Source organism: Echiichthys vipera (assembly GCF_963691815.1).
Source record: "Echiichthys vipera genome assembly, chromosome: 4".
Taxonomy (NCBI): domain Eukaryota; kingdom Metazoa; phylum Chordata; class Actinopteri; order Perciformes; family Trachinidae; genus Echiichthys; species Echiichthys vipera.
In genome coordinates this window covers 20,461,051-20,484,379 of record NC_139829.1, presented here as the reverse complement: position 1 = coordinate 20,484,379, position 23,329 = coordinate 20,461,051, and the positions used below count along the sequence as shown (strand labels likewise).

The 23,329-nt window shown below is 40.3% G+C and overlaps 1 protein-coding gene across 2 annotated transcripts in view; it reads left to right on the top strand.

The window, feature by feature from the left end:
* Window positions 1-5,128: 5,128 nt before the first annotated feature.
* Window positions 5,129-23,329, top strand: part of coro1ca (coronin, actin binding protein, 1Ca) — a 33,481-nt gene continuing 15,280 nt past the window's right edge. Inside the window, exons 1-3 of one of the 2 annotated variants that reach the window (XM_083912383.1) lie at window positions 5,129-5,235; window positions 15,063-15,083; window positions 19,640-19,839. In XM_083912383.1, the coding sequence (XP_083768509.1) occupies window positions 15,068-15,083; window positions 19,640-19,839 (216 nt within the window). In that variant the 5' untranslated portion in view covers window positions 5,129-5,235; window positions 15,063-15,067. The remainder of the gene's footprint in view (window positions 5,236-15,062; window positions 15,084-19,639; window positions 19,840-23,329) is intronic. The other variant, XM_083912384.1, reaches the window with a different exon arrangement.

Sequence of the window (23,329 nt, the reverse complement as noted above, 5' to 3'; positions counted from 1 at the left end):
GGAGGGTCCCTGTTTCAAGACCCCATACGGTCCAAGTATGAACTGTGGACTGCAGCACAGAGCCCTCAACTGCCCGGAGGCACCTCGCTCTGACATCTCTCCATGTGATGCATGTGTATAGGTTCTGTTAGCCTATGTGTGAATAATGAATGAAAAAAAGAGTTCCTCTCATGGGATTAATAAAGGATGTTGTCTTCTTCTTGTCACATCATGTTTTTATCATACATGTAATCAGTACACTGAAATGTCTGGCGCCTTCAATTAATTGAACCCAGAGTGTGACATAAGAAACTGACCTTTATGAAGCAAAATGGGGGAGGGGGGGGGGAGGGGGTGCTCACAGACTGTCATTTTGAGCCTTTGATACAAACTGAGAGGGAGTAATGAATTGGTCAGACTCAGCTTTCCCGTCCTCCCTATCTGCTGTGATGCTGATTGTCCAGAAACATTGATACAGCGCTGTTATTCTGGGGATGAGACTTTTACAACATAAATAGTGATACTACTGAATCACTTATCAGTCCAAATAAAATTATTAAAATCACAAGTGACATTGTGATCGCATCTTGTGACTTGTGTAATTGGTCTTAAAATTGAGCTACTGTGGACATTGCAAGTGCATGAATAACCCAACAGAGCGTATACTATAGCAGTATAGTCATAAGATACTCCAATTGGCCTCTTCCATTAAAATAATTTGTGTGTGACTAAGAGTTGTTTGCAACATGGTTTCTAAACAAGACTTTTTTTTTATAGCCTTTATTTTTCAGCACAGATTGATAAGAAATGGGGGAGAGAATGGATGACATGCAGCAAAGGGGCGCAGGTCAGAGTCAAACCCAGGCCACTGCAGGACTTTTAGCCTCTGTATATGGGGCACCCACTCTACCGCGCCCCAACTAAAACCATTTCTAGTGTGTAGACACTAATGTTATTCCCATGTGTTCCACTGTTTCAGTTGTTTTTCGGTGTTTTATTCAAACAGGAAATATGAAATAATTGACATCTGGGCTGGCATTCCTGATGCACAGCGTGATTTGGGAGGATTGATCCTTTGTTGTGAGGTTAACAACGTGTCTTTCTCCACAGACCAGTATGGGACAAAACCAGGATAAACTAGAAGAGGGAGACCAGGCCCTCTGTGACGGATCAGAGGAGACTAGGCCATGCCCTGACTCTGGAGGAGCAGGCGGTCATACAGGTGATGTCATGGAAGGAGGAAGCTCCTCTGAAGAAGAGGCTGGTAACTCCAGGGAAAATTCAGGCAAATCAGACGCTCAGGATCTGGACGGGGGCCCTGGCCAGAAGCCAACAACACCTACTAGTGAGAAGCAAATACATTTGCGGGTGAGTCCTTTCGCTGCAAGGGAGGTGAGACAGGGAGGGGCTGCAGGAAAGAAAGAAGGAGGAGGAGGAAGAGGAGGAGAAGGAGGCAGGACTGCTCCACTGATTCCACATGAGACAGACAAGAACCAAAAGAGTAGTGCTAGGATTGAGGAAAGAGCTGGAGCACACAAGTTGTTCAATCAAATCAAAAGAGAGGAGAAGAAGACTGAGAAGGACACTTCCTCAAAGGTCAAGATGGAGTATCAGAATGAGGGAAGCATCCAAAATGAGGAGATCCAAGAAGTAAACTTCTCTGCTGGAGTTTCCCATGAAAAGTCTGGCCCTGCTGTTCCCTCCGAGGATGCAAATTCACTGGAAAACACTGAAGAGGGCTCTGCGATGGAGAAGACAGGCACATGTGGAGCTCATGCAGGAGGTGAGTTGTTAATGTCTGGTCAACAAGATCAGCATGACACCATCACGGCTGAAGTCGAAGATATTGAACTCTGTACAGGAACAGTGGGCCGCTTGAGTGAGAGGAAGGAACCGCCTACAGCTCAACCCCAACATCCTTTCAAAAACAGTCTGCAGAAAGAGTCTCTATTAGACGTGAGTGATACCATTCAATGTAGATCTCCTAAAGAGAAAACAGAGACTGATACAAAAGAGGAAACATGCAAGGTGAAGCCGGTTTTGAACGACTGCTCGTCAACAAAACCAATGGTCACAGACACAGATGATCACAGGGAGTCAGTGAGGCCTTGTCCACCGGTAGACACAACTGAAACAACCACGAATCAAAAGATAGACTCGTGTTCAGAATCAAATCCAGCCGTTCAGCCCAGTTCTATTTTGGAGAAGCTCCTGAAGAGAGACAAAAAGGAGACAACACCAGCTCTTTCAAAAATAAAAGAGGTTGGAACAAACGTCAAGCCTACCGTGGATGTTACCGCAAAGAGGATGCTTGACAGCGCAGCAACAGAGCCATCCACCGATAAAATCGATCAGTCAGATGTAAATACACCTTCCTTGTCAGTACGAGACACGAAAGGGTTGAAAGAGAAACTGCCTAAAGAAAACCATGCAACCAAAGATCATCACATTAAGGATGTAGACATGAAACAGACAGCTGCTGCTAACAGTATGACCTCAGATTGTTATCAGCCTGGAGTGATTGAGAATACTATATGTGAAAGCTCACTCACAAAATCCTATTGTTCCAAAAGTGGTTGTCAGAGCGCAGGGGAGAGCATCAACTCAACAGTTGCATTAGTCAGTGATATGAATATAAAGCCAAACATGGGACCCTTTAAAAGCCTATCTTCAAACAACTTACAATCAGCTGTCTCACATGATAAAACATCATGTGAAGTGAGTGGTGTGATCTCTCAGGAATCTGAACCTTTATCAGTGTCTCCACCCACCAAAAGTGATGACCAAATTGCAGACTTATGCCATTTACTTACTGCTGACGAGACAGATACCAGTGTTGTAAGACCACCTCTACAAATACAGAGTAACAGTGAGTCCAAAGCTGATCTGCAGATATCTGGCTCTGCATTCTCAGACGATCAATCTGTGAGGAGGAAGAAGGCAAAGGACTCCACTGAGGACACTGCTGCACCAGCTTCGGATACCGGCTCAATTTTGGCTGCAGTCAGCACAGTTATCTCAGAGGAAAGCCACCAGGTCATGAAGCAGGATCTTAATATGACACTTAAGACAGAAAATATGATGCAAGACCAACCTGATAAACAACTTGGCAAAGAAGGAGATGGCAGCGTCTCAATGAGAGATAAATCCCAAAGCAGTCCCAAATCTAGGCCTGTTTCAGAACTCATAAAGGAGACCATTCAACTGCATGAAAAGCTAAAGCACCAGGACCGGCCAAAACCAGCTGAAGTCAAGTCTGATGAGCAGGGCCAGTCTGTGAAGGTGGCACAGATGAAGGCGGCTTTTGACTCAGCTCAGAAATCCCCAGACAAGGCAGTCGATAGGAAGCCATCGGTGAGAAGAGGTAAGGGTAAAATACAATTTATTATTATCTACAAGGCTGAAGGATGGCGAAGAAACAATAGACTGGATGATGGAATACAGCGGTTTTCTCCTGTCAAAGGTCTGCATCACTTTGGATGTGTGAAATAATGCCATCTTGTGGTGCTGTAATACACTTGTGGTACATTATGTTCTTAAGGAGAAATTAGATCTATTTATGGTATAAAATGATATCTAGATCAGTTATATTATATAAGTATGTTCTATTGTTTCACTGCATATCAAGAACTGGGTATTGTAGTTTGTATTCATTGACATTAGAAGCATTCTGCATAAAAAATCTAAGAGGGTCAAGGAATTACTTTCTCTACTAGAACCATTTGGCAACATACACTTGTATTTATATCCTATGGACGTTTTCAAAGATGTAAACATAAACATTCTAAATGTGTCCTAGTTTATTTCCTGTTGCAGTGTATGTGAATGACATCAACTGACAGGAAGTTGACGAGGACCAAGGCTGTTGCCTAGCAATGAAATTCCATTGAAAAGGTCTATATTATCCATACATCTATCCCCACTCACTAACAGTTTCACCTGCACACTTAAACATATTCTCTTCATTATTATTATTACCTCACCTGAATTTAATATACATATATATTATGACTCCTCTTAACTCATTTAGTAGCTCCAAAGTGCTGTCAGGGGAATGAGTATGATGCATTTGTCTACCATTTCAAAAAAAGGAAGTATATAAATCTACTTAGGCTAATTTATAAATAAATTGTATACTTTGTGTCAGTAAAATTATATATTATATCAATAGAATCAGAATCAGAATCAGAATCAACTTCATTGCTAAGTATGTAAACAGATTACACACCAAGAATTTGACCTGGGGATATCAAACCACGTTGACTGTGGCCTGTGAGTAGTAGGGTGTACAACTATACGTGTCAACATTGACGTTTTTTCATTTTTTCCTATATTACATTTTTGGATCTTTCAGTCGCAGTGAAAACCGGGGACATTTGGTCACCCTATCACCTACAATGTACATTTCATACCTTATATTCTATATTTATAACATTTAAACTCTTCTTCTTATTCAGTTTTTATTCCTAAATTCTGTGTGTAAATATTTTAGATTTAGTGTTTTCTTTGTGTGTTTTGTTTCTATGTGTAGATCTATAAATTTACCTACATCCGCTAAGCACAAAATCACCAGGTCAAATTCTTGGTATGTAGAGATAGGATAAGGAAGCATAATTTAAGTTTTGTAAAAATTCATAAAAAAATCATAAAAAATATACTATTCAAAATCAAGCCTTGTGATACATGAGGAATATTCGTCTTTATGTTGCACAAGTGGTTTGACATTCCTAGGTCAAAAGATACGGAAGCATAATAGATTTTAGCTTTGCAAAAAATCATCAACAAAATCAAGCCTTGTGATACATGAGTAAGGGAAATGGTTTAAATGCATAATAGCTTTTTAATTCTGAATATCAAATTAATGTTGAATATCAAACTGACTTAGTACTGAAGCTTATAATAAATAGGTGGTCAAATAAGCGACATGTGAGTAAAACACCATAAGGCCACCACAGCACACAACTGATGGTGATTTTCGATAATGGGAATCTGAAGAAAGGAGGCGTGAGTTCTTTTTCCTTGTTAGCCAAAGAAAGCCGCTGTGATTGGCTGTTGGAGCTGTCCGTCAAACCCCGCTGGTCCACACAGGGCTCTCCAAACCGAACGAGGGGGCGGGGCTAGCGTCAGAGTGGGGAAAGAGCACACAGAGCGGGCGGTGTCAGCAGCACAGCAGAGGGAGGAATCAAGAGGGATACACGTTTGGGCTGTGTTATATCATTCGGCTTTTCCGGAATACTTTCATTTTCCTCTCAGAAGGTAGGTTACACATTATGTGTATTGTTTAAAATCTGTGAAACCTCAAATTATTTGCTGTGGTCTCCATTTGTCCACCTACAGCCACCCAGACAGGAAAGTGCATGCGCTAGCTAAAATGAATCGGGATAGTCTGTTACTGTCTTTTTTTTTAAGCTAGCACGAGCCTTCTTCAACGACGGTTAACTGCCGGAAAAGTTTCTAACCGATAACCAAAGCAAATATTGGTTTCACGGCAAGGTTTATGTTGTTTTTATGGTGTCGGTGGATAATTCACGATATGAAATATGCCCGTTATTGAGCGAGGGTGGGGTAGCTAACCACAGTGCGGCAGGAAAACTTATCTCCGTAAACGATAGATCCACATACACGGAGGTGCAGGCAGCACAACCGCGCCCTGGCCCCTGGCACCCTGGCTGTTCACATGGGCTCTTCAAACGGAACAATAGCAACCAAATATACACATGTCCAAGAAACAACGCTTTCATTTATACATTTATTTTTTGTCAAATTGATGCTTCTTTGATTCAAATCAAATATCCGCAGCATTCTTCCAGATGCCAGGTTCAGATTTGACCTACTAACACACAGTTATGTGATATTAATGGGAAAAGGGGGTCATAGCATAGCTGCTTCCATGCTAGTTCCTACAAATGTTGTCCGAAATGCATTAACCACCATGTCCTCCACCTGCTTTTTTTCGGGCCATAACACGTGCAGATTTTTTTGGTAGGAAATTACCCAAAAACTGTGCAGATAAACACCTCAACATTTTATCGCTGTAGTCAATGATAGCAGACAGAATAATATCGTGTTACTGCACCTGAGTGTATTGCGGAGTCCACCATTATGTTGACAGCTGTTTTTAATTAGTTCTTTTGCAACAAAACAAGAATCCGGTTCAATTATGTTAACGTCAAATCAAGAAAGGAGTAAATATCTTACCAATAATGTTCCTTGTATTCAAAGGTACTTAATTGCCTTATTAATTTGATCTAGCAATTAATGCATTTTATTCAGTGTGGCGTAAGTAAGGACTGCCACTAAATATATTTTCATTGTTTCTGTCCATTGTTTTCAGTTGCCCTTTCCAAGCTAAGGGAGCTGTTAATGATGTCTTTAAATGCTCTGATTTGTTTACCCATCATAGCCAATACATATTCAATTAACAATAATATGAAACAGCAGCAAATCATTTCTGCTCATCTGCACCTCAGCTAATCAATTAATTGAGGAATTATTTCAGCCCTGCTCACAGGTATTATGAATTAGCCTCACACTTTAAATTTGACTAGACTCTGCCTTAGAGCTGCTAAAATGTAGTGTAATTCTCAAATATAAGTACCATTCTGGGAAAGCTAGCTATCTATCTATCTTTCTATCTATCTATATGCAAATAGTCCCTGCGGTCAAGCCCCAGTGGCTGTTTAATGACCTAAATAGTTCTGAGTGACCCCTCCATCTGTACAACATGATTTGCATATTTTGCCCCTGTCTTGAACTAGTTTACTTAGGTCCTGTGTGTCATCAGCTTTGGGGTTGCAGGAGTTTCTATCGGTGAGACTCGCTGTGGGATGCAGAGCAGGTGAAGGTTGAGAGAGCGACCCCAGGGTCGGTAATCAACAGTACTACAGCTGTGTTTGGGCTTGTTCGCCATTCCAGACGCATCAACCTCTGCTCATTGTGCTGCAGTACAAGGTCTTCAGAATTGCGTAGCCTGCCTCTCCATAGCAAAGCTGAGATAGGAAGTGGGTCAGGAAGCAGACGGAAATAAGCATAAGATGTGAGGGAGTGTTGGTTTTTGTCAACTGCAGCAATGAGTGCTGATGTGGGCTGTGGTAAACTCACAAGTGCATGTTTAACATTTTGAATTGGTTTCCAGAAGCTCATTACCATTTGTATCTAACATATCCCTGACATTTATTTCTTAAGTGTTGATCGAGGTCTGGCGAAGTCCAGCTGTTACCTGCTGGGCATCTAAAGGCATCAATGTACTGAAATATTTAAGAATTAGCGGGCTTGGGATTTGTTTTGTGGACTAAGGAATGTCAGCGTTGGCTAGAAAGCTCAGCAGCATATTGATATCGGTCCTGTTACATTGAGTTATATCAGTTTGCTGGAATAATCAATAACCATGTGGAAAGAAGCTAAATATTAGGTCAACAAGTTCATCTCAGTCGGACTCAAAGAGTGCATTCTTTTAATATGTCTGACCTACCTCAGTTTGTGTCCAGTCCTGTCGGCGCAAGATGTTATCTCAGTCCACTTTCAAGAGGAGTTTCTGCCTGAAACTCTCAGAATGACACACTACAACTAGGAAAACTCAAAAAATGTTTTATTTACACTGAGTTTCCTGTGCTACAAATAAATATTTTTCCAGACAAGATGTCCGGTAGTTATTTCTGAAGACAGGTGGGTAGAAACATCTCATTATCCAACCACCTGCTTAGCATATTAGTGTGTTTGTTTGTTTGTTTGTTTGGACCAGCCTGGGGATGAAGAGGATCACATGCCTAAATGTGTACTGCTGCTAATTGCTTACACAGTAGAAAACAAATACACAGCCCAAGGACAGTGGATGGGTTTTCGTATGAAGTAAAATTGTTTGCGAAAATACAAGCCAGTAATCTTTGTTTAATACACTACAATTTAAGTATGTTAAATAATTCTATATTGTTGTCATGTCAGTTCACAAGATGTCTCCTGTTTTAACCCTTACACCTCTATCATCCTTGTAGCTTAGAAATTCCAGCAGAAGCGCACAGACTTGTGCCATTTCTTCCACTGGTCTTTCCCACCACAGCTGACAACATCTGCTGAAATGGAGCAGTGGTTTGTGCATTGCTCATTGGGGGAGGGGGGAGTAGCTGATCAGGAAGAGGAAGGGACATGCTATGTACTCTCCAGCTGTAATATTTAGGAGTTTACTTTTTTGTAATTACAACTGGCAGGGTTCATGCATTCGTCCTATTGTGGTGTCTGTTGTGTTGATGACCTGATAGGAAAGGAGTAAGGTATATGTTGAGTGAGGTTATACTGTATGTGTTCAGGTTGTGTTGCTGTAGGCTACATAATAAAGTAACCCTACACACAAATGCTCTTAAAAACTAGCCTTTTTTGTTGTGAGTAATTTATTTGATATTATTTAATTTATAGGTGAGAGAAATCACTCTGATTGGCTGTTCAGTCACTGCGCAAGAGATAGGAAAAAATCCATGTTATATTAGTTACGAGTAGGATTTTGTTTTTATGCTAACAAGCTCTTTTAGCAGAAATGGGTAGTGATTGTATGCGTTATTGTTTGCATGCACACTGTAAATATAATCTGTTCTTTCACCATTGGGTTGGTTGTCAATTTTGTAACTAGCATCTCGAGCTGTCTGTCAGTCTTTCAGCTTCCCTTTTTGAATGACAAATGCAGACTGCCGCCACCTGCTGATATGGAGTTATTTCCTCATGCAGGCGCACAACGTATGTGCTAGTTGGCCATAGGCACTAGTTCTTAAGTCAGCTTTGTGTGTCGCTGCATTAAGTCCCACAACACAGAAATAGATAGAATTGGGAATATGGTGTATGCTGGAGTACAATTTTAAAGCATGGTACTGAATATACTGACATGTTCAGACATTTATGCTCCTATGTCTGAAATCTGTCTGTTTTTCCTTTTTTTTTTTTTGTTGGAATGAGGAAGTTGGCAAAGCTTCATTTGACTTCTGGTGTAGAAGGTGTAAATGTCTGACACACTACATGCTAATACTGATACAGGCGCATAATCTTTACTTTAGAGGAACGTGATTGCAGGGTTTTCCCTGCCATTACACAGTTTAGGTACAGCGCCTAAGAGTTTTTGCCCACTGCGTGTGTGTCAAGTGTATGAATGTAAAAACAATGCAAGACTGCAGCCTACAAATGTTGCTTTGATAACGGTAGAGCAGGTGCGTGTACGCATGCGTGTGTGTGTGTCATTTCCTACAAAGTATAAAAAAAAATAGAATAGCATTCCTTGAAACACTGGTTGCATACTGTATTGTGTTTCAGTCATATTTAAATTGAGCAGAGCACAGACTGCATGGTCACTTGGGTTGGGAGAGATGTGAAAAAAAGCACCTTATCTCATTGTTGCAAAATGCACTGGAATGTAGCTGGAATCTGATTACAATGGTGGTCATGGCCTTGGTTACAGGAAGGGGATTTAGGTGGCGTCTCATGCGGTCTTGGTGACAAAAGGCAAAAGGCAGCCAGTGTGTGGGGAGCACTGAGCCGTCATCACTGGTGTGTGTGTAGTGGTAGCGAGGGATGGCATTGGTAGCAAAGTGTGGGAAAGAAAAGTCTGTGATCATTACCGGTGGTTAAGTCTCTAGAAGTTACAATATGAAACTGTAATCATTCAATATGAAATAATAAAATACTCTCGCTTTTCCTGCCATGTATTGTAGGCATATTAGCCTTCCATTTGTTGGAGTTTTTTTTTTTTTTTTTTTTTAAATATGCATGGCCTGCAGAGACCTGACTAGCTACCAGGATGACACTTGCAGGCCCATAGCAGGGAAGTCAGCATAAACAAGGATGAAAAGCACCAACAAACATAGGAATTGCAAAACTAAACATGTAGAAGATATGACCTAGTGAGACACAGAGTTAAACCTTGTTTTATTTGGTGATTGTATCCAGCAAAGGCTTAATGCATGTCATTGACCATTCGCCATAGACTGATAAATGGCACAAGATTAGAGGAAAGTTGGGTTGCTTTTTCACTTAATTTCTAGTTGGATGTGTCGTTGTATCTGGCTTCACCTTAAAGCTGCTGGAAGGCTAGTGAGTTTTTGTCGTCCAGCCAAGCTCAAGAGAAAGGGGTCTTTCAACCAAAGAAAACTTTGATCAACCGGAATTCAGTGGGGGAAAAAAAAATCTGCGCGCTATCACTATATTAACTAAATCGTCCACAGTGCACTTGTAGTATTGTGTTAAGTGCTCTGACTGCCTCTGCTGGAAGTTTTCAGAAGAGCCTCTGGCATTTATAGCTGAGATAAAAGGCTTTTGTTGACAGCTTTATAATAGTAACACCAGCGATTGTCAAGACAAGAGTATATCCACCAAATGACCAGAAAACGTCAGCCCTGGTCAATGCCCCTTCAGGGTTACACCCATCTCAGAAATATTAATACTCAACATGTTTAAAGGTAAAAGCTTATAGAAAGGTAATGGTAATGTAATTTTTAAAATAACTGTTGTGGAGGCTGTGTGGTTTAGGTCTGTGTCATAATTCTGCTCTAATTCTGCTCGCCTTCCCTCTTCCACATCAGCTCATCCCGATTTCTAGCTGGGATTTTCATGTTATGTCACATCCCTCTCTCCAAGCGCACTGTGACCCACAGCACATCAAGGACAGTTTTTTACCACAAAATCAAGGTGGTTAAATGTAATGTAAAGGCTAAAGGCTGTCTATTAAATTTGTATTGACTAACATGGTTCACTTTTGTTTTGCAACACCCATCGTCCAGATTAAGCGATTCTTCTTCTTATTTTTCCGAGCCATAATAGGCAGTGCGTTTTAATTATACTGTAGACTGTAACAAATGATGGATGTAGCCACTTTGACATTACTCATTGGTTTGTGGACTACCGTTTTACAGTTTAGTTTTTCCAATCTTGTTTTTTTGGAGGCACCGGTACAAAAAAAAATGAGAAAAAAATCTCAAGAAATCCTGTGACTGTTTTGATTGAGAAAAAGAATTACGTGTTGGGTATGCTGTATTGCTGTGCAGTATTATTCCTGGAGGAAGATTTGTTGCGTTCTAAAAATAGATTAAGAAAAACGAGTACTCGATTGTCCTCGATCTTGGACTCAACTACTCGTGCCCATCCCTACTATATGTGTGCTACAAATTTTATTTTTGTGCTAATGTTTTTTACTTGCTAGCACCAGTGCTACCATAAAAACACAAGTGTACAGCCCTGCTTCACTTTTCAGTTTGGCTGGTTATCTGCCCTAACAGAGATATTATTGATTTAAATGTTGTTGGTGAGCAGTTTAGTAAATCTCTTCCTTGTCCAGACATTTCTCTTGGAATTGAAGTTTTCCTCTGCTTTGACGTGTGTAAATAACAGTTTATTTACTGCTGTTGTGGCTGTGTTATCAGGGTGGGACAAATATATGTAATGTTATTGTCTTTGAAGCTAGTTGGAGTATGAATAGCTGTTGGCAGAATGGGGTGACCTCATGATTTAATTGGAATATGTGAACATAACTGAATGTGGCAGCGATATGCAGCATTAAATATCTCCTGTCACTGAGTATGTGCCCTAATCTTACATGTTTATGCACATACATGCGCCAAAATTGATACACAGTCACTTTTCAAAAAGTGGATGACCCAGTTGCAGGGACCTCTGATGGCACAAAGTAAGAGGAGATATTTAGATTTTCCTGATAGTCACCTCTAGGGCTGCAAACAATAATTACTTTAGTTGTCGATTAATGTCAGTTATTTTCTTGATTAGTTGTTGGGTCTGTAAAATGTCAGAAAATGGAGATAAATGTTGACCGCTGTGTCTCAAAGCCCAAGACGATGTCCTCAAATGTCTTGTTTTCCAAAATATTTGGTTTACCGTCATAGGAATAAGAAGGGGAAAAAAAACAGGAAGAAAAATGAAATTTAAACTGAAATTCTGGTGTAAAATCATCCCAGGGTCTTTTTCGGTAAATCCACTCATCAAATAATCCTTGGAGACTATTTTTTTCTTGTCACAACAATTAACGTAGATATCCCGGACAGCCGCTAACAGCCAAATGCGGCTAACACTGATTAGCTCGGGGCAGCACGGTGAACGCATTAAACCGGCTTTTTAAACTACTTATACTGCTCATGATAACATGATTTTGATTAGTTTTCGTAAGAAACAACTTAAATTTTAAGCGATTTAATTTAATATTTGACAAGTAATCAATTCATTTTTGCAGTTCTAGTCACGCCCAAGGGCTTCATTGATCTTAGTGTTGAGTTACTAAGATGCATCTTGGATCAAGCGACAAGAAAGGTGTTTGTTCCTCCAGTAATATATTCTGGCACACTGAGCTCTCTTTTTTTATATTATTCCTCTCTGTAGCTGTTTTGCAGTCTTATGTCAGAGCAAAACAATCTGTACTGTAACGGATGTATGGACGAGATAAAGACCCTTTAATGGCATAACACTGTAAACTCCACGGCAAGCATGAAGGGCCTAAATTTTTCCATTATCACTTTCCCATACATACATTTCCTAACCTTTTTTGTTAAATATAGGATTATGAGTGTATATGTATGTATGTATGTATGTATATGGCAATACAGCTATTTAGTGATATTACAAGAAGCACAACCACTTCATTTGTGTTTATAGTCTTGAACTATGGTCAGTATAACCAATGAAAGTGTTCTTTACAAGACCCACATTTCCTCAACATAATTGTCAGATGGGAATGCAGAGAACGATGCTAAAAAGTGTGTCACACTGGTCCTGTTTCCTGTTGGTCATTTCCTCAGGCGATGGGGTCCTCCTTTTGTCCCTGCACATCAGGGTCAGGTCTGCTGGTTTGGGAGGCAATAAGGTAGCTCTAGCTCTCCTTTCATCTGATTTGCCCAACAGATACTTGAGGTCTTTTTGGTTGAATTAGGACTGGATCAGTGAGTTGTAAATCTCAGGAGGGTGTCACGGAGTAGCATAGCATCCCCCTAAGGTGTGTCTCTCTCCAGCGTATATCTGAGGCTGTCAGACTGGTGCCAGCCTTTTTACTGCCCCAACACAACCCCTGCTGACATTGTTACATGCAATACATGTCAGCCGTGATCATTATGAAGTTAATGTTTGGGAAAGAGGATGGGTCATAAAAGCTGAATAATTGATATACAGGATTCAGTGTTAATTCTTTAATTTGGCTCCTTCAGTTATTAGGAAGTCTGTGTTTTTCTGGATTTTTCTTTAATTTTTTTTTGACCAAAAAAATGTCACTTTCTCATTCAGTTTTTATTTAATTACATTGTGTTTATGTCTCCACTGGATATGGGGAAATCGGTTGTCCAGTGGTTGGAGTAGATATTCCCTTTGTGTTGAGAATGACTTCATTGTTCAAGATTAGTTCCTGGTCTTACTTTGGTAGCCACAGAAGTCTAACAGGAAGTTGGCCGTCTGGACAAAGCCTTTGCTAGTTTTAAGCAGAATAATCACGCCCTCTGGTTACTATGTGCTGCTCTTTAAATCCTGCCTATTACCTATTATTGGTACCAGATTTCAAATTGATTTTGATTGTAAATTATTAAAAGTAGCCCACAGTGTTATGTTTGCTAATTTGTATTGCCTGACAGTGTACTGAGTAGATGCAAAGTTTAAAAAAAAAAAAGAAGAAGTGACGTGACACGCTGATTTTTTTGAGTGCACAATCACATCACTTCCACTAATTCACCTCAGCTGTGGCAACACAGCTGTACACAAAGCAGTGCATTGGTGTCAGGAAGACAGCTATGCTTGTCAGTGAGTCCATCATACACCCAAGTGTTTATGCATCATTGTCAACCTCTGTCTACATTAACATCTAGAAGTCTGTGCACAACCACCATAAGCAGGCCGCACAAGCATCCACCTTAATTTTCAGCTGTCCATGGTTTCCCTGTAGGCTTATATGTTTCAGGCTCAGCTCATCAATTTGGGCTGAGGGATAATGATGTTCTTACGTAAGATTCCCGCTGGTAAAGGGAGCTTTTGGTTTGGTATTTATCCATGACAGGGTCGGGATCCTTCTTGTTTCCAGTGAAGGTGACATTTGTTTGAAACCTTTTAAAGAACTTATGCCTGGAAGGCTCAACACAAGTCTTGTCATGTGAAGGTCTGAGGCGAAGTAGTCCTGAGTGTTAAAAATTATTCCAAGTTAGTGATGAGCCTGAAGTTATCAATATTTCTTGAGTCGGATTTGAATCCTAGGCTACATCCATACCACCAAGTTTTCAGTCTAAAACGGCATTTCAAAACAAATACGATCTCCGTCCACACCAGCGTGTTAGCTCACAATCAGCAATAATCTTCGTCCGTATTAACACAAATGAAAACACATCTGACCATTTGCGTACACGGAGCATGTGCATGATGCTTTAAACAGGAAGCAGATTGCCTAATGTAACTCTGTGGTTGAAAATCATGGATCTATAAGTTGAAAATACTAATACTGAGGAGGAAGAACAGCAATGGCAAAAAGTAAGACCAGGGATTTATTTGCATGGATCAGCAACGAGGTGGAACTGTTACTGAATGTAACACGATTATCCAGTCGTGACATAATGCCCTTTCAAAGTACTATTTCCGGGCCCAGGGCGGTCCCGTGCACCAGTGCTAAAACATATACGAGCCATACTGGGAGCATTATCAATGGCAAAGGGAAAGGATTACCCACAAGTTGACTGAAATCACACATGGTATATCACCCTACTGACTGAAAAGACTGACTGACTTGGGTGTCTGCGTCATCATTTGCAAAGGTCTCGGTTTCTGCCTGTCCAGATTAAAATGCAGCCCCAGAGTTCTCAAACTAAAATGGGCTCCAAACAATCCTTTTTAGGGGTTCGGAAACACCGGAGTAGTGTGGATGTGATGCTTAAACGAGGCAAAAGATATGCATTTTTAAATGTAGTAGATTAGTTCGGAACTTGAGCAGCACACTAACTGTTTTTTGTGCAGGTGCAATGCTCCTGACATAAATTTAGTGATGGGGAAATTCTCCAGTTTTATACAAATAAATGATTTCCCTGCAAAAACGAACCCTAATGTTATTTTTTTCTCTTCTGTCTTGCCACATGTATCAGTTGGAATGGCTGCTAACCACGGTGAGCATCCAGTGACTAAGAAATGGTGATATCTGCCTGAAAAGGATCATCAGGATATACAACTACTACACGACAAGGCTTACTCACCAAGATCCAGTGTTGCATAGTCAGCTGCAACCCCATCCATTCTGCTCTGACCTACAGCCCGTACACTGATATAGCTCAACACTCTCTTCATACAGGTTTTATATCCAAACTGTCAGTTTTGGCAGTAATGCACAGGGCTAATTGGTCACATTTAGTTATCATCTTTAGTATTTTGGGATAGAACTAGTCCTGATTAGTTGCTGTTAGATTGATAGATGTTTATTGTTGGAACAGTAACATATGATATTGAACATTTCCTGCAATTTGTAGAACCAAACGATAGTGTGACTGGGGATCTTTGTGCAGGCCCTGACTGACCTCGAGAATGCAATGATTGTTTTGTCAAGGCTAGTCACACTATTGTGCTGATAAAACAGCACATCTTATAAGGCTCTCCTGCATAAAACAATGTACTATTCTGCTTTAAATGAGGAGAGCCAAGAGCAGCAGGAGAGTTTAACTGCTCGTCCTTTTTTTTTAAGAATAGGAAAGGCTCAATTGCCTTTACATGGGTTAGGCGTATTATCAAGAATTACCCTGTAGATGATTGAAAAGTGCTGTCTTTGGCAACATCATGAAACTGAACTGAACTGCACTTGACTTGATAGGTTACCATTGGTTTTTGCCATCATGTAAAGATATGGACGCTGTTAGGAAATTAAACATTTTACCATTTCAATAGTGTGCCAAAATCAGGTGAGAAACAGAATTACAAGGTTCAGTAGTTTAGAGGCAGCATGTCCGTGCTGCTGTGTGCTCTGTTAAACCTCCAAATAAAGCTACGTTTGTTCTCATCTTCTTAACGTCTTCACATAGTTTGCTGTTTGGTCTGGTTTCAAGCGGCTCAGCACAGTTCATTTTCAGTTGATGTTTACCTGAGTAACCTGAGCTTTCTAAATTTTGTTCTGCAAGGCGAGGAGTATTTCAAAGCGCGGTGGTATAACTATGTTTAACAGTTGTTTGCATTTTGAAATTATAAGTTACCTTTTAAGACATTCATTTGTATTTTGTAGTTTGTAATGTTTCTTTCCTGTGTTGGTATTTCCTTGATGTTGCTAAGCAGCATGTCTGTGTTGTTAAACATGTCTTGGAAACGGATTGCAGCCAACCAAACACCCATGCAATTGCTCATGGCATAAAGTGAATTTTTGCTCCTATTATTTTTATACCTCGACAAAACTATGTCTCTTGCTGCTGGATGTTTGATTTATGTCACAAGACTAAGTTTAATACCCAGCACAAGCAACAGCATGCATAAGAGAGCAGTCATTAGACGTTTTTAGTAATGCAGGGAGAGGAATATTAAGGTACTCAACCCCCTGATGGATACGCAGACCTCAGCGTTGATGATGGGCAGATGACTAAGCAGTCGCCATATTCATATTCAGCACATTTTCACATCTTAGCCAAAATGCAATATGACTACAACATATTTAAGGAGAGAAACTATCATAACAGATTACCTTTTTTTCTTCTGCCCACTAAATTGCTGATGAATTTGTGATGGCCTCATAAGTCACTTATTGCTTTGCTCCCCCTTTTTTCCCCCTTCTTCCCTTTTTAGGGAAGAGCACTCACTCCAGCCAAGTGAACATATGGTACCATTAGAAAGCTGGTAGGGGTTAGCTGTAACTGACCACGAGCGGTGGCCAACAATTAGCCTGTCCAACATACAACAATCACTCAGTTAAGCATATATGCCCAATTCAACTTTCTTCCAATCCCATGTTATGTTTTTCCCCAATATCTTATTTTTATTGGATATATTCTAAACTGGATCATGAAAAGAAATGTGGAAGGTGAGCGGAACAGTCATAAGCTGCTAGTCTTTGACCAGTATTTTTTTCACCTGATAAGAAATTTACTCTATAAAAAAACAATCTAGACTGTCAGTTCAGGTCAGACGGTCAAACTGTGAAGTTCCTAGGGTGCAGTCATCCACCACACTGGAAGCCAAATTTGTGTTCTGGGTTGTGTCTAACAAGGCTAGCTGGCTGATGTCCCAATCTGTTCTGTCTCTCTAACCGTAGTAGAGTTATTTGTGTGCCAGGAGAATCAGTAGATAGTTTAGGAAACCTCAGGCTCTTCACAGCTGCATCAGTTTATACACAAGGGCACACCCACAATTAATTTATGCATATGGTACACTACATGATGTTCCTCATTGAGGATTGCTTGTATTTTCTGAAGATACAGACAGTACATACTTGGCAATCAGTGCTGTGGAGTGCTGCCTTCTATATGTTAATAGGACATTTACAAAACAGGAAAAGCTTAAAAGTATCATGTACACATTGTAAATATTCACTGTATTACTTCAAGATACAACAATCATGACCAATCAACAGAGTAAAAACCTACAGACATCAGAAAGCAGTTAGGTGTCTGTTCACATGTAGCTTCTATTCCACCCAGATTATGTGACAAATGTGTTAAAATGAAATTCCAGTGTAAAATCATCCTAGGCTCTTTTTAAGCAAATACACTCATCAAAGAAGCCATCGAGACAATTTCTTTTTTAAATGCACGAAAATGCTCAGTTTAAGGAAGATTCACACTCACGTGTCATTAACCGTTTTATCTTATTTGAATGAATGTGTCTTTTGCTCACTCTGTGTTTGGCGACATAGAAAATAAACACTTGTAATGACTGACGTGTTTTACAGCAGAGCTGGACTGTTTGGACACGCCCATATCCTTACAGGAAGAGCTTCCTGCTGGTGTTGTGATCCTTGTCCTGTTAGAAACATGCCATACACGTCTCTCCGTCGCTCTTTCTCTCACTCTCTTGCTCTCTCTGTCTTACACACACACACACACACACACACACACACACACACACACACACACACACACACACACAGGAAAACCAGCTATATATCCCACATCCTGTGCTGCGCGTTGATCATGTTGGTTATTCAGGCTTGGAAACTTTTACCGTGTGCTTTGTCAAATAATTTACAAAAAAGTTTTGAGCTTCACAAAACCAAGACCAATAAGAGCTTTTGTCTTTCTTCAGGTTGTAGGTTAGATTGGACCTTGGTTCTGGACATTTATCTGAAACTGGCCAGCTTTACATTATCTTTGGAAGTGATCTGTTATTTTAAGCACAGCACTTGTAGCTTTTGAATGGGCTTGTTTTCCAAAGCTATCTTGTCTGCCAGCAGATTCTTGTCTTGGTGAAGATTTTAGCTGAACCAGCTACAAAGTCTGTTGTTGTTTGTATTGGTTATGTCGAAGTGTCTCTTTTGAACTGTGCCACATATAAAGCGTGTTAGTATTTCAGATGTTTAATATTTTGCACAACAGAAGATGAAAGGAAACAGGCCGGGAAAAGAGACATGAAATATGATCAAGCATTTTGCAGCAATTTTGTGAAACCTAAACATTTTAACGTTAGGAATGAGTGCTTTTGTACCACTTTCTAGGCGATCAGTAAGAATAAAATATTGTCATTAAAAATGTACTAGTATAAAAAGATACTAGATATATCTAACAATACCCAAGAAAAAAGAAACGTCTTAGGCACACAAAATAGGATATCTTTTTTTAGCAACTTCTATAGCGAACGTCACACAAATTATTTTAATAGCAAATGACATTATTACTACTATTCTTGAATGTTTTCCATACCTTGTAGGCATACACATTCTTTGTCGCTATTATTGCTTTTAGTATTGTTTCTTTCTCTCTAATGTTGCTTCACTTGTAAAGGGAATACAGTAGTCTCTGAGTTTCCCCCCGTATCAATAAAGGATAAATAAAGTAAAACAAGAAAACAACTGTTTGTCTAACTGACATTTGACACATGGTATTGAAAAGGGCAATCGCCAGGAATCTGCCAATATTATACAGGGATTTCGATTAATATAATGCGAAACTGTAAGGAAGGCGATTATATTGGGATTTATTTTTTTAAATCTAATTTTAAGAACCACCATACTAACAATGGTTTGTTTTTTAGTTGAAAAGATCATATTCTTTTTTTACCTAACAGAGGACTTAAGGTTAGTGAAGCAAACTGAAGAAGGTCTGTCAAATTCATTAAATGAAGTCATTCTACTCTTTCTGACAATGGAGCAGCACCATCATACTTGCACATCTACACCCCCCCCCCCCCTCCCTTTTTTTTTTTTTTAAATAAGATGTTAAATTCATATCACAAGCTACATCATGTGTTGGTAATACTCTTCTTTGAAACTGTCACCACCACGATGCCCAGATATTCCAGGGAGACTCTTGTAGGAGTAGCGAGTAGTAATACAAATCACCCCCAGAGTGAGAAAGTGTGGTGGAAAAAGGCTTGCATATGATCTAACAGCTCTGCTGCAGTTTGTGGATGGGATGCCTTGTGTTCTCATGTTCTTAAAGTAGTATATTGGTTCATATAACAGTTATCTATCCTGTATACCTGTTATCTTAAACTGCTATAGCATAATGTTAAATCTTCCTCTCGGCTCTTTGCACAGATATGAGACGAGGAGTTGTACGGCAGAGCAAATTCCGTCACGTCTTTGGCCAGGCGGTGAAAAATGACCAATGCTACGATGATATTCGGGTGTCAAGAGTCACATGGGACAGCGCCTTCTGTGCAGTCAACCCCAAGTATCTTGCCTTAATTATTGAGGCCAGCGGTGGAGGAGCTTTCCTCGTTCTCCCTCTTCACAAGGTAGGTGTCTCGTGCATCAAGTAAGAGTAGTTAATGCCACAGCGGATAAGTACTGTATAGTGTGGACAGGGTACATCCATCAGGGCTGTATTCTAAGACCACTACAAAAATGGAGATAAACTTGTTGCGTTAGCACGTTTGAAGTTACTGCTTCTTTGTGCTGCATCAGTAGCGTATGCCTAACAGTTGGGCTAACAATGCATTGAAAAATCGTTGTTTTTAGGTAGTTTGTATTACTTGCTCTCAGGTAAATTGTCTACTAAATGTTTGTCTTTACAATGACCCACAATTATCAATATGGTGTCTGTTCTATCCAAAATGTTAATTTTTTTAGATGACATTCTTCACCTACAATCTCTCTGCATATTGGCTATCAAGAACACATGAATGATGAGTGGTATCCATCTTGGCTATCTTGCTTTTTGATGGTTATGTTATAGAGTCACCCTAAAACTTAAGCACTTTGATAGAGAACCAGTTTATGTCTTTCGTCTCTATTCTGAGAAAAAGGGTGCATTGAAATGGTCTGTTAACCTTTTAAAGGCATTGTTTGTCTTTTGAGTGCAGTTATGCATGTGAGGTGTTTTGTTACAGATGACATAAGTAGTTCAAATTATGTTGTGAAAAAAAATGTAATTTCCCCCAAGCTCACCTCTAAAAATATCCCATCAGTGATGACCAAAAGAGAAGGAAATCCATTCTCTCTAGGATCATATTTGGACTGGCAAGAATGAAAACATAAAGCACTTAAAAAGTTAAGAGAGTTGAATGAAACATTTTGATTTATCTCTTTATTTTTTGAGAGTAACAGCCCATTTCCCATGCTTTGCGTACAGTAAATAACAATTTGCATTGAGGACTTTGCCTATTACAAGCAGAGCTACTGACTCTTCGTATCAGTGTACCTTGGGATTAATGTTTACCAGCGGGCTGTTCTACACACCCTCATGTGTACAACAGAAACTACTCAAAAGCCCTGGAGCGAACAGTCTCCTGATCCTCCTTGCCTCCATATAAGGAATCGCTCCACTCCAACTAGAATTACTTTTGGGTTGGGCAAGGCAGCATTTGAAGAGTGTTTAGCTGTAAACACATTCGCTGGAGGAATACATCCCTCACTGTTGTTATAACCCTGCTGTCATAATTGGACTAATTAAGGCGCAATAGAGATCAGCCTGAATCCTTGTCCCCTAGAGAGCCCTTGGGTGTCATTAAGGTTGACAGTGGTGAATTGCTGGCTGCTGTAGTTTCTGTTTGGCAGCTCCAACCAATGGGCCAAGTGGCAGGTCCTGACACTGTGAGTGACGAAAGTACTGCAATAGATCTAAACAGGGCCTGTAATTAATCTACAATAGAACGCTGCCATGTCATTTTAGAAGGCATAGGGGACCGGATCCTTAGGCCTGTCATCGCACAGCTTACACCTCTCAGCACCTCATTCAATACAGAGAGGTGGGCTGCAGGCTCGACCAGTTTCACACTCGCCCTGCCCTTCTCCATGTGTCTGTGTATGAATGAGCTGCCTTCTGAATGCCATGCCCCAGTACAGTAATGGCGTGTCTACAGAACAAAGTCTACTTTCACTACTGAACTATAAAGTTTTGAGAGACTGAGGTCTTTTTGTGCAGAGAAAACCTTGGGCAATTTCCTCAAGTGGAAGATTAAAAAAAAAAGCACTTTTTGGGAAGGGTGGGGGTGGGGGGGGTCTAAATTTTTTTTTTTTTTTTATTATTAGATCTTCCCACATACAAGCTGGCAGGCGTGACAAAGACTAATCCTTCAGATATAGTGTTTTCCTCATTTCAACAGGCCATGCATTGAGACACTGGAGCTGAAAGTGGAAAATCTTGTTGTTTTTAGAATAATAGTATTTAGTTTATGTTTGTTATACTTTGGACAATGTGACCGGTTGTACTGCCACCAAACCAGTTTTACAGCCACGCCTCTGAAGAGAGTCAGCTGTTGGGACAAAGGAGCAACATTCATTTCAGATCTTAATGAATGTGCGTTCCTTTAATTTATTTTATTTTTTTGTGTGTTTTTTCCTACATTCTCATTTTTGGCGGTTATCACCATGGTATTCTCAAACAAATTTTTCTGACAAAGCTGGTCCATCTGGAAATCGCAGTATAGCCTCAGCAGGCAATGCAGGTCTCAAAACTGGGACGAGTCTGTTCTTGCAAACCGTTTGACTAGACAGCACTGCAGCGATGCTCTCAGCACTTAAGATCATTAGTAATTAACTAAATAAAAGAAAAATAAATTGGTAAAACTCATTTGTATGTGAAACAGTATGCTTTTCTATTTGTTATTGCCACGGCTATACAAAGTATCTGTCTTAATACTTGCTTTTGTCAGACACAGCTCTGCTTTGTGGATAAAATTCTGTATGTTTGAATCACCTGGGTCTCATTTCATTTTTGTTTCAAGGACACACATCCCCTTAACACTCCCGCCCCTTCCCGTCTCAAATGTGAGGGTGCATCTGTCCGGCTAACCCATCTGTCTGTGTTGCTCCCAGTCCCTGTGGGCAGCCAGCTGCTCAGGGCCTTTGTCCCACGCTTACTCCCAGCGCAGCCCTTTGTCATTACCACTCTTGGGCTGGGGGGAGGCAGAAGTGTGATGATGCTCCTTTCTCCTTCACAATTAAGCCATATGCAACTGTGCACCGTCTTTGTTGACGTGATGCAATAACAGTAGGAGGATGAATTATTGAAATTATGAGCCCTCAAAAAAAGCATTGTACTCCCTCGCCTTAGATCCTGTAAAACCTATTCTTTGTCATACATTTATGTATATGGAAATTGATGGGAAAGCATCTCTGGGAGTTCAGAGGTTGATGTTGTGGATTTGTGACCTGACCTGAGGTCTGAGCCTCATTTTGAGTTGTCAACCAATGGAGCCATGTCTTTGTGTGACTCAGTAGGGTGAGGTTAGTGCGGCCGGCTGCTGTGACTCAGCACAGCCATGAGTATTGTTGCTTCCTCCTGTCAGAACACAGGGATTTATAGAGAGGGCATCAGATGTCCAGCTCAACGCATGTCATTCCCTTGCCTCATGCTTTTCAATCTCGTCCTTTCTCTTTCTTAGCAGGATGCCTGCTAATTTATTCCCTGATTTCCATATGAAGGAAGCTGTGGGAGTGAATGCAAGTGTTCAGTGAAACATTCTTGATAATTCCTCTCTGTCTGCTGGACATATGAGGGAAGTCCCAGTAAATGATAAGAAGTCCCAGTAAATGATAAGAGTTGGTGTGATTTATATTCCTTAACTTGAAATCCCTTATTTGAATGATCTTAGCAAGCCATTTTAAAAAGGCACACGGTCTGTTCTGTTTTGGCCACCAGCATCTTTATGTTTCATGCAGACTGTTAGTCACTTTCTTAGCATCTTTCGTTTCCTCTTTTTCTCAATCTTTTTTAAGATGACCTAAACTATAGCCATAACACACCGCATAGAGCATGGCTAAAAGGTGAAGGCATGTTCCACA